We start from the raw sequence: 11,254 nt of genomic DNA on the forward strand, positions 1-11,254 counted from the left end.
TTGCTAACATTAAAAAAAAAAAAAAAAAAACCTTAGTGTTTACTTTATTCTTTGTTTTAGAACGTATGTATATGATATGAGCAATATTATGTCCCCTATCATCAATGTTCCTATTATATTCCTCATGTTTCGTACTGGGACTGCAGACAGATGGTGCATTGGCGTTAATCAATGAAACCTGGAGTTACTAAGTTCAAAACGGCTTTACAGTACAGACTTCCAAGCTGTACTCAAGCCTAACAGGTCAGATTTCCTGATCGCAGAGCCCTGGAAACTGTTACTTAACAAGTTCCGGGTGTGATTCCTCGTACGGGATCAAACAATTGGCCTCTGAATTACTGCTGCATGAAAACAAGTCGACGTGAGTCAGAAGGCACTCAGTGACTCAGCATCCTCACAAACTCTGGAAAGGCTAAGCGAGCGGCTAAATCAAGAGGAACCGGGGAAGGCTGGTTTTCCCGGGTCGGGATCCCCCCAGTCCCAGCTGCTTGTTGCCCACACCGCCAGGCGCACCGCCACGCACTGGGTGTCCGACTCCCCTCGAGCTCCAAGTCGGGAATCCAGACAGAACTGCAAACACGCAGCGGACCGGGATGGCTAAGGTGACGGAAAGCACCGCAGAAACCCCGAGGGCGACAGAAAACCCAAAGAGCTGCGGACGCTCGAGAAGGTGGAGCCTCCGGCCCTCGGGAGGGTGGAGCCAAAGGTTCCTGTCACGCCCCCTTCCGGTGTTGCAGCCCAATTGGCTCCCGGGCTCTCTCGCTCCAACTACACCTCTACACCGGAGGCCTGATAGTGATGCACCGCGCCCACCGGAAGTAGTTGACCGGGCGGAAGCTTATTTACAGGAAGTGGCCTACGTACTTTCTCTTCCGGTCTCTTTGGCCTCGCCGGTAGAAGCAAGATGGTGAGTGTCGTATCTGGGCTCTGTAAATCTCTTTCCATCCTTCTTCCCTGGGTTCTCCAGACTGTTCCTGGTGCGTGGGTGGCAAGGTTCCGAGTAAGGGAAGCTGATGGGCAAGGAGACGGCGAGCTGTGACCCGCAGGAATTGGACGGATGGCTGCTCTGTGGCGAGCCGAGCCCCCTGCCCTAGCGCCGCTGGGGTTTGGAGGGAACGTATGCATTGCTGCCCCGGGTAGGTTCTTAGGACAGGTTTGGGAACATTTCGCCCCAACTGCTGAGAAACCGGGTACTTGTTGGCAGTACCTGGGACTAAGACGGGCAGAATGTGATCATTCTTAACGCTTAGAAAGCAAGGAGGCGTCAGAGCACCGACGTCCGTGCAGAGCAAAATATTAGATCGTGTGAATAACCGGTAGTGATTTTCACCTTGTGTGTGAAGAACTTAAATCTTCACCCCGTTCTGTCCCATGTAAATTTTGTTACTCCGCGTCAGTACTCGATTTCCAAGAAAGTGCCAGAGTACACTGAGAAGTCAGTTCATAGTTGCTTATATGTGCTTTTAAATGTGCAGACGAAAGGAACGTCATCCTTTGGAAAGCGTCGCAATAAGACGCACACGCTGTGCCGCCGCTGTGGCTCTAAGGCCTACCACCTTCAGAAGTCGACCTGTGGCAAATGTGGCTACCCTGCCAAGCGCAAGAGAAAGTGTAAGTGTAATGTTCAGCCTGGTTTTACCCTGACCTGAGATAGGAATGTAGAACAAAACACGTTTGGTGCTCAGCAGAACGTGGTGGTTGGTGTGTTGGTTGAGTGGTTTAAACACAGTAATGACACTACCAAGAAAACTGGCTGGTGGTGAATGCTTGGGAAAACCATTTGGAATCGTATTTTTTACTAGATAACTGGAGTGCCAAGGCTAAGAGACGAAACACTACCGGGACTGGTCGCATGAGGCACCTAAAGATTGTCTACCGCAGATTCAGGTACAGTTTTGCTTCAATGCTGTTGGTCCTTGGGTAGGATGAGAGTTCTGCTAGCTTTCCGCTCTTGGTGAATAGCACTGCAGTTGGTATTTGTCGAGACTGAATGGGATCTGGGAGGCAGCTTACTTGGTTCAGCCTTCACTTCATCAGATTTTGCTCAAGTCTGCTGCCCTGTTCTGGGTACTAGTCATCAGTCATAACAACATGAAGGTCTTTTTACTGGAAACTGGGCCTTGGTGTTCCTTAAAAATACAGAAATCTCGGCCCTCTCTTAGATTTTCCTGTGGAGTCTGTTTTGACAGTTGCTATTGTGTTTGTATTACACAGAATCCAATTCTGTGAGCTTGCTGTGTGATGGCTTGCTAGTGTCTGATAGGCTAATGGTGTGTTTTACGCCTGATGAACCTTTACATACTCAGCTTCCTAAATCGTTCTAGAGTAGAAGTGAGTGTTGCTTACCACTTAGATTTCTAAGTTAAGCAGCTCCAAAGGTTCTGTTAAAATTAGTGTTTTCTGATAACTAGAAAGGTGTCAGGACCTGTCTTCATAAATACAATACCTTAGTTCTTGTGGAAATTAGGAAAATGAGCCCCAAATTGTTGAAACGGTTAACTGTACTATAATGTGGGTATCTTGATTTGGGTGAGATAGAAGCTTATCGATGATGTCCTAAAAATAAATGTCTGAACATATGAATGCTCTACTGATTTCAGCATTTAACTGAGATAAGCTTATTAAGGTCTGTTTAGTCCATTTGGAAGCCATGTTTTGATGCTGCATTAACTTTTCTTGTCTTTAACATGGTACAGACATGGATTCCGTGAAGGAACAACACCTAAACCCAAGAGGGCAGCTGTTGCAGCATCCAGTTCATCTTGAGGATTTCAATCAGTCATAAAATAAATGTTCTGGTTTCAAAAACTCTGGTGTTCTAAGGTATTTTAATGTCGGTTCCGTGTTCGGTTATGTGATTGCTTTGGAATTCCATGCTCACAGTAGCATGCTGAGAACTGGTCCTGTATAAGGTTAGATCCTGGAGTTAGTATTGGCTGGATCCTAGAGTCTGGAGTTAGTATTGGCTGGATGAATTTTATTGGAAAAGAGCCTGACCCTGTCTCACTTTGCTTGGCCCTGGTGTAGAAGTAGATAACTGAATGAGCAGGCTTGCCAGGAAAGAGAACCGCTACTAATGTGGTTAATTTTAGTCACTACTTTGCCTGGGGTATCTCAGTGCTTGCCGTCCGTCCGTCTATGAAGGACTTGGACAAAAAAACCTCATGGATGCCTGCACATTTGAAAATGCTCTTCATCCTGAAGTTCTCAACTTAACATTTACTTGAATATGGCCAAACTTTTTAATGCTGTTTATTTGTATGTAAACTGCTGGTGTAAATGTTGAGTGGACTTTGTCCTGATATTTGAGACTACAATCCTTCAAAGGTGCTGAGTTTGAGGGCATGACATTGCTTTTGGCAACTTATAGTTCATCTTATTAGAACTCATGGTCTATAGACTTAAGATTAGTTTCAAGGGCTGGAGAGATGCCTCAGTGGGTAAGAGAACTGATGCTCTTCCAGAGGTCTTGAGTTCAATTCCCAGCAACCCCATGCTCACAATCATCTGTAATGGGATCAGATAGATGTCCTCTTCGGGCATATCTGAAGAGAGCTACAGTGTACCTATCAGATAAAGAATAAAATCTTCAATATCCTTTTTTTTTTTAAAGATTGGTTTCAACCTCTACTAAGGGGTTGAGTTGGGTAATTTCTAACAAAGGATAAGTTATTGAGGCAAGTGCTAATTGAACTCTGGGTAACTGGACTTGAACAAATACAGATGGAAAGGGTTAATAAAAGGTAAGTGGAGCTTGCAGAAAAGCTTGTGTTGGGTATGCAAGGTGACCTCAGTCCTGATGGTGCTGGCTCAGGCCTTTAATTCCAGTCAGATTGCCTCCCAATATCTTGAATTTGAGGTCAGTCTGGTTTACAGAGTTGTATGTCAGCCAGGCATGCAGAAAAATCGTGTCTCAAAGGAACCAAAAGAAGGTGAGTTTGTGTTAAGCTAATGCCTGTGGGAGAATTTGGGTGTTGTGGTGGTGGTTCTGGTATGTAATAGGGCTGAGGAAAATTGCAGCCACAAAGCTAGGCTGTAAGAACAAGGCTGCTAAATTATGAGTAGGGTGCAGATCTGTTTCAGAGCATTTGGGGTTCGTGAAATCTATGAGTCTCGGGTTGCACATACCTGGCACTAAATTTTGAACAAAGTAACTAGAGCTAACTTGGAACTCATGGCCATATTACTATCTCAAGTGCTAGGGTTTATATATTAGTATGAGTACACTAGCTGTTTTCATACACCAGAAAAGGACATTAGATCCCATTACAGATTACAGGTAAGCTACCATGTGATTGTTGGGGGTTGAACTTAGGACCTCTGGAAAAAAATGTTTTTAAACTGCTGAGCCATCTTCAGCGTGTGGCTTTAATTTTGCTTTTTCCAAGGCAAGGTCTAACTAGTCATAACTGGCCTAGATCTCAAAAATTGGCCTACCTTTCTGGAACTGGGATTCTAGGCATTAACACGCATGGCTATGCTTAGATACTTGAGCAGAGGGGCTCAAGAGATGGATCATAGGGCACTTACTATAGGGAACCCAGTTTCAATTCTTAGTATCCACAACTGTAACTAGTTTTAGGGAATCTAACACCCTCTTCTGACATCCCTGGCCCAAGCACACAAGTGGTATACATAGGCATGCCAGCAAAGAGCTTACACATAGAAACTTCAGCAGGAATCACATTTATTACTATTTTGGATAACCTTCAAAAGTGGTGTGACAGGCCTTTGGTCTCAGCATTTGGAATGATGGAGGCAAGAGGAACCAAGGAGTGGAGCCATTGTAGACCACACGAAAACATGCCTAAAAACTGAAGTCAAGTAGAATATCAAACTCATAGTGCATGCTAAGTGTCCAAGGTAAGTTGCCAGCTTTGCTGGAAGTGGTTGCCTCTAAAGATGTCTCTAGGCCCTGGGGCACTTTCTATTCCTGTGTACACGTGTAGACACATAAAGGCTAGTGAAAGGTTTAAGTGGGTTTATCTTGCCTCCTAATTCTCCCTTTTGCAGCCTCTGTCTTGGTCAAAAGTTGATCTGTGCCATCTGGGATGAAAAGGCCCACCGAGCCCTGGCACTTGATGCAGGGTCTAGGAGAAAGAACAGTTAACCTGAGGAAGTAACCTGGTAGCCAAGGTAGCGGAAAGCAGTTTATGATCTGCCTTCTGGGAATTGGGAAGGCATAATGAGAGCAGCAGCCCTCAGAGGACAGGCAGATCCCCAGGGGAGAAAAGGAAGTTGGAAGCCGCCTGAGTACTATTCTATTAGAGAACCCCTGAGACAAAGCAGCGTGACGCTGGTTTATGTAGTCTTGTAAGTGGCAAACTATAGCATGAAGAGTATTAAAAGTATGTTTTCCCCCTACTAATAAAGATGCTGTTAGCAGTGAGTGCTTTTGTACTTCAAATATTTGGTACCAAATCTGCCTTAAAGGGTGAAATCCATACTCAACTAGGCAGGATGTAGAACCAAAGTGCTAATCATACCACAAAACAGATACTGTTCACATGTAATTTTAGCATTGTGCTAACATTTTCTAAACAAGAGCAAAGCAGGCCATGGTGGTACGTGTTTATAGTCCCAAGTACTATGGATTAGAGGCAGAAAAACTAAAGCCATTCTGAACTACTCAAAAATATGTCATTTCAAAATAATTGTGGTCACAGCAAGCTGAACTATTTCTTGATCACGTTGGATAAAAAGGAAAACCTTTAAGTTCCTGAATACAGCCTTCATGGAGATGTAGTGTCAAGGTATGGTGCCCCGGAAGAAGAGACTGGGCCCTCGCCTGACAGCCTGCCAGGACTGCATGTGAAAATTAGAGTACAACAGGGCTCTGACAAAGTTAGTGTATGTGCTGCTGAAGAGAACAATCTGTCATTTAACCTGAGAAAAACTCAGTTGGCTTCACTCAGCTGTCTTGGAAGTACTGTAGACAAGCAGTGTCTAGTAGCAGTACAGCGTGAGGGCCAGGCAGATGGTGCAGCAAGTAGAAAAGAGGAGAGGCCTACCCCGCACAGTCCAATGACTGACCCAGTAGAAAAGAGAGGCCTACCTCACAGAGTCCAATGACTAACCCAGTAGAAGAGAGGGGAGGCCAACCCCACAGAGTCCAATGACTAACCCAGTAGAAAAGAGGAGAGGCCTACCCCGCACAGTCCAATGACTGACCCAGTAGAAAAGAGAGGCCTACCTCACAGAGTCCAATGACTAACCCAGTAGAAGAGAGGGGAGGCCAACCCCGCACAGTCCAATGACTAACCCAAGCCAGTGGCACAGCCTCGACCTTCCTACATGGAGACAAAGCTCAGGTGGAGTTGCCAGGAAGCTTTAGGCCTAGTTAGGCTTAAGTGTATCATGTGGAAGAAATGGCCTTGTTTCAACAGGAGGAAGGCAGCGACAGACCCCTCAAACTGCTCTAAGTATAAACGTGCCTTGTACATATCTGTATGTATACAGAAATGGCAAATATTAATGAAATTAATGAGTTACAAATGCAAATAAAGCTCAAGTATGTAGTTTTAAACTTCCTTGTAGACACATTTAAAATGTAAAACTAATTCTAATATTTTAATCTGACATAGCTAACATATGTCACCACATGTCTTAGGGTTTTATTGCTATAAACAGACACCATGACTAAGGCAAATCTTAAAAATGACAACATTGAGGCTGGCTTAGAGGTTCAGTGGTGCAGTCCATTATCATCAAAGTGAGAGCATGGCAGCATCCAGGCAGGCATGGTGCAGGCAGAGTTCTACATCTTTATCCAAAGGAAGCCTCAGGCAGCTAGGAGAGTCTCCAAGCCTACCTCCAGAGTGACACTTCCTCCTCGGACAGGACCATACCTAATAGTGCCACTCCCTTGGCCCAGCAAATGCAACCATCACACCACAATTGGCATAAGAATGGAGATATCTTAGATTTGTTTCTTACTACTAGATGACAAAAATACACCATCCGCACATCTAAGTTTTAACTAGCTAGATTTCGGTGCTCTCGGGGCTGCTTGCTACCTGAACAAGGAATGTGAACCTCAACGTTAAGTTAGAGCTTTGAGTTTGGTCGTTTGATAACACTTCCTTCAACAAGAGTAATGTTGGAGTAGATGTGCTGGCACGCCTGCCTGAATCCCAGCACACAGCAAGGACTAGAAAGACCCGCTTGGAAAGACAGAATACTGTATTAAGCACATAAGATTATAAATAAGTAAAGTTAAAATACAAAAATTACTAGCTTCTGAATCAAGTCGTGTAAGCCCAGGGGTCTTTGTACTTTTATTTTGTGGAGTGGTAGACTTTCGTCATACCTCATAAGCACCGTTTTTACAAAATGTTGCTGTAAGAATCAGGCATACTGACCGACTTACTGTAACAATTTATATATATCCACAAATTATTATATAGTTTTTTTCTGGAAAATGAGTATCATGTTGATGATAGCAGGAAGAGAGAATGCTGAAAGCTACCATTTTTTATTGTTTTAGTTTGTCAAGGCAGGTAGGAGAACCAGGAAGGATATTAAGACCAGTCTTAGCAACCTAGCAAGTTTGAGGCCAGCCTGAGATACACAAAACCCTCATAAAAACAAACAAAAACCTATATATTTGTATTTTATATATTTATATTGTATATTTGAATATAAATATATAAAACATTTATATTTTATGTATTTATATGTATAAATATATATTCATATCTAGAAAAATAATATACATATTTTCATTTGATGTGTTTTATATATTACAATATTAATATATGATACTGGTAATATAATACATATTGTAGTTATATGTATTATATAATAATATATAATATATCACATATTTTATAACATGTAACACATATATATTGTTTTTTGAGACAGGATCTATAAAGCCCTGAGTGTTCTAGAGCTCACTATGTAGACCAACCTGGCCTTCAACTCAGAGAGAGATGCACCTGCTTCAGCCTTCCTGATTACTGACATTAAAGGTATGCACCACCATACCTGGCTTAGTTACTTTCTATTCTAGTGCTGTGAAGAGATACCATGACCATGGCAACTTACAGAAGAGTGACTGGAGGCTGACAGTTTCAGAGGACGAGTCCTTGACCATCATAAATAGGAGCATGGCAGCAGCCAAGCATTATACAGGAAAACACACAGACTCTAGCTGTTCCTAACCCATCTACTCAAAAAAGGGTAATACTAAAGCCTGTATGTGGAAGTTTATTGCAGGCTGTTTTTGCTTCTCTCTGTTGTGTTACAAAACTTTTCTGAAGGAGGCACAACATATGTCTACTCACCCTAGATAGGAAACCCACAACAGACAAAAGTACAGGTATCAGCACAATCCAGCTTGGTGAACCCATGAGTTTTATTGGGGTTAGTTACAGGAGTAGTGGTGAGGGGTTGGCTACTCACAGGAGCAGAAATGACTCAAACAGCGACATCACCAAGGCACATTCCAGCATGGATGACAGCTCACAGAAGCTTTGGAGAAACCTGTACAGCCTGCAGGAAGGTTAAGAGCTTGGAGGGCATCCTTTCCAAGTGAGGGGAGTCTAAAGCTATTCTAGACAGCTCACATGGTTTCGGTCTGCAGTTTGCTTGGCTCTTCTGATAGGGACTCTCAGCTTTAATAGTTTACTCAGGCAGGAGTCTAGTGAATCTAGTCAGTTTTCGGGATTTCCTAAAGCTATTTTGAGCTGTTTACCTCTGTGCTTAAATAGCTTTTCTGCAGGTTGGATTATTTCATTCTGGAAAGAAACTGTCACACAAGACCACACCCCTTCCTCTGACTCTTACATTGTACTTGTGCTCTCTACCACATGATCCTGGAGCCTTGGAGGGGGTGACTACGTATGTCCACCTAAACCTAAGAATCAGGCCACTGCACCATAGGCATGAGTCACTTGTTCTCAAGAATGTGGGTGACTTTAGGTAGAGGTTGATATCAGCAGTGAAAAAATGACCATGGGAACTTTATAAAGGAAAGCATTTGATTCAGGACTTGATTACAGTTTCAGAGTCTTCGTCCATGATCCTCTACAGAGGGACCGTGGTGGCAGGCAGGTGTGGTGCTAGAGAAGGAACCGAGATCTACAACCTGATTTATAGTTTGAAAGAGACACTGGGCCTGGTGGGGCTTGTTACACCTCAAAACTTATCCCCAGTTGTAAAAGTATCTTTTATTCAACTGAAGTAATTTTCATCTCTGAGGTTTATTGCCTCCACCTGCTAACCCAGGACTAGTTCCGGAAGCTTTTACCCTCCTTACAATCTTACCTAGGCCTGGAATGTTTTCAGCCTTTGAGACATACTGCAGAATAAGCTTACCCTTTCTTGTTCTTTCTGAACTCGGGCTGGCCAGTTCAACTCAGCTGTTCTGGCTGAAACTCCCCTCCTGCCTGACTGATTCAATCTAGCTTCTCTCAGATTCTCTTGAATTTCTCTGCTTGGCCTCATATTAACTTTGGCAATATATTCTAATCTTCTGGTCCTTCTCATTCTCTGGCTCATTTTGTCTTCACCTGTGGCTAGCTTGTCTTTCTCTGTACAACTGTCCCAGAAAACTGCTCCCACCCTGCATTGCTTTATTAAGTAGCTTCCCTTTCCTCTCCTCATGGAAGTTGGGCAATTCCTATTCTATCAAATCTATCTCTGGTTCATTACTTTTTCTGCCACTCAATTAGACTTTCAAACATGGGTCCTTCCTTCTACACACTAACTTTACTTTCGTTGTTTGGGAAAGTTGTAAAGGTGTGTACCAAGGGTGTGTCTGTATTGCAGCCAGAGGAATTAAAGGTGTGTGCTAAGAACCGAGCCACACCTCAACTAGAAATAGTTCCCAGTAAACAACATAATCTCGGGGTTCACAGTGTGATAAAATATCCTACAATTCACCACTCTTCTTCCAACAAGCCCACACTACTCCACCAAAGCCACACCTAACCCTTCTCAAATAGTGCAGCTCTCTAATGACTAAGCATTTTAAAAATATGAGCTTATTGAGGCCATTCTTATTCAAACTGAAGAAGCCATTATTGGCTCTGGACACTCCAAAGCCAAATTTTCAGCACAAAGGAGACTTGTTTGCCTCAGAGGGAAAAGAGCAAGGGACAAGAGACAAAGACTGGGGGCTAGAGAAATGGCTCAGAGGTTAAGAGCAATGACTTCCAGAGGTTCTGAGTTCAATTCCCAGCAATCACATGGTGGCTCACAACTGTCTGTAATGGGATCAGATGCCTTCTTCTGGTGTGTCTGAAGACAGCTACAGTGTTCTCATATACACAGGATAAAATAAGTAAATCTTTTAAAAAAAATCTTTAAAAGAGAAAAGAAAAGAGACAAAGACTGGAGATGGAGAATGAGGGAGAAGGGAAAAGAGACAACAGAGACCAGGAAGGAGTATTTGTCCCAGTGGCCTGCTTCTGGATAGAGGAGACAGATGTGGCCCATAGGCAAATGGCAATTTATAAAGATAAAAGGGGAACCCCCTTCCAGGTAAAATGAGGTGATTCATTTTTATTGGGAATGTTAAATAAGGTAGCCACAAGGGGGTGTTTTGATTACTGGACTTCAACAGTTTGATAGCTAGACCTAATTAGCCTCGGGAAAGGGAAGTGGCCAAACAAGGAAATAGAGTTTGGAGGCTAGTTTTAGGAATGTATTCTAATGGTTTCTAGTGAAGAAGAGGCATTCCAGGAGAAGGGCAAGGCCTGCCAGAGCCATGTTTGCCATGCTGGGGCTGGATGGAGTCTCTTCACGAACTTCCACAAGCCCCCATCTGTACACTGGGTCACAGACTTTTTCTTCTTTTTCTATAAAAAATTAGACTTGAAGGGTCTACTGCCCCCCCCCCCCATTTATCTAATTTATGTTCCAACTCAGAGGAACCTGAGAACATGCTAGGCACATCTGCCTTTCTTAATGCACTTGCTCCTTTACCCATAGTTCCTACTTGGCCAGCATCTCAACCTCAGATTCACTTCTAACTCTGCACAGCTGTGACCAGGCTTCTTCTGCTAATCTCAAACTCTGCTGCTTCTTCGATAATCTCAAACATCAAACATTTTCTGTAAACCTTTAACTATGTTCAGGGTAACTCCATATTTACATGCTAGTCCTGGCTTATCAAGCAGGCACGTTAGTCCATACCACATAGACACAAACTGCCGTCCCATGATCTCTCCCACATACACCCCCCATTATGATAGCTCAGTCTTAGATGCATGTCACTACACAAAGCAAGAGCCATGCAATGGCTGCT

General features: G+C 43.4%; 1 protein-coding gene across 1 annotated transcript; it reads left to right on the top strand.

Moving 5' to 3' along the window:
- Positions 1 to 881: 881 nt before the first annotated feature.
- On the top strand, positions 882 to 2,807 carry RPL37 (ribosomal protein L37). Its single transcript, XM_080933547.1, has 4 exons — positions 882 to 907; positions 1,476 to 1,611; positions 1,803 to 1,887; positions 2,697 to 2,807. Exons 1-4 carry the CDS (start codon positions 905 to 907, stop codon positions 2,764 to 2,766), a joined length of 294 nt encoding a protein of 97 aa, XP_080789673.1. The 5' UTR covers positions 882 to 904; the 3' UTR covers positions 2,767 to 2,807.
- Positions 2,808 to 11,254: the final 8,447 nt, after the last annotated feature.

The sequence above is a fragment of the Micromys minutus genome, assembly GCF_963924665.1.
Source record: "Micromys minutus genome assembly, chromosome: 20".
In the NCBI taxonomy this organism is placed as follows: Eukaryota; Metazoa; Chordata; class Mammalia; order Rodentia; family Muridae; genus Micromys; species Micromys minutus.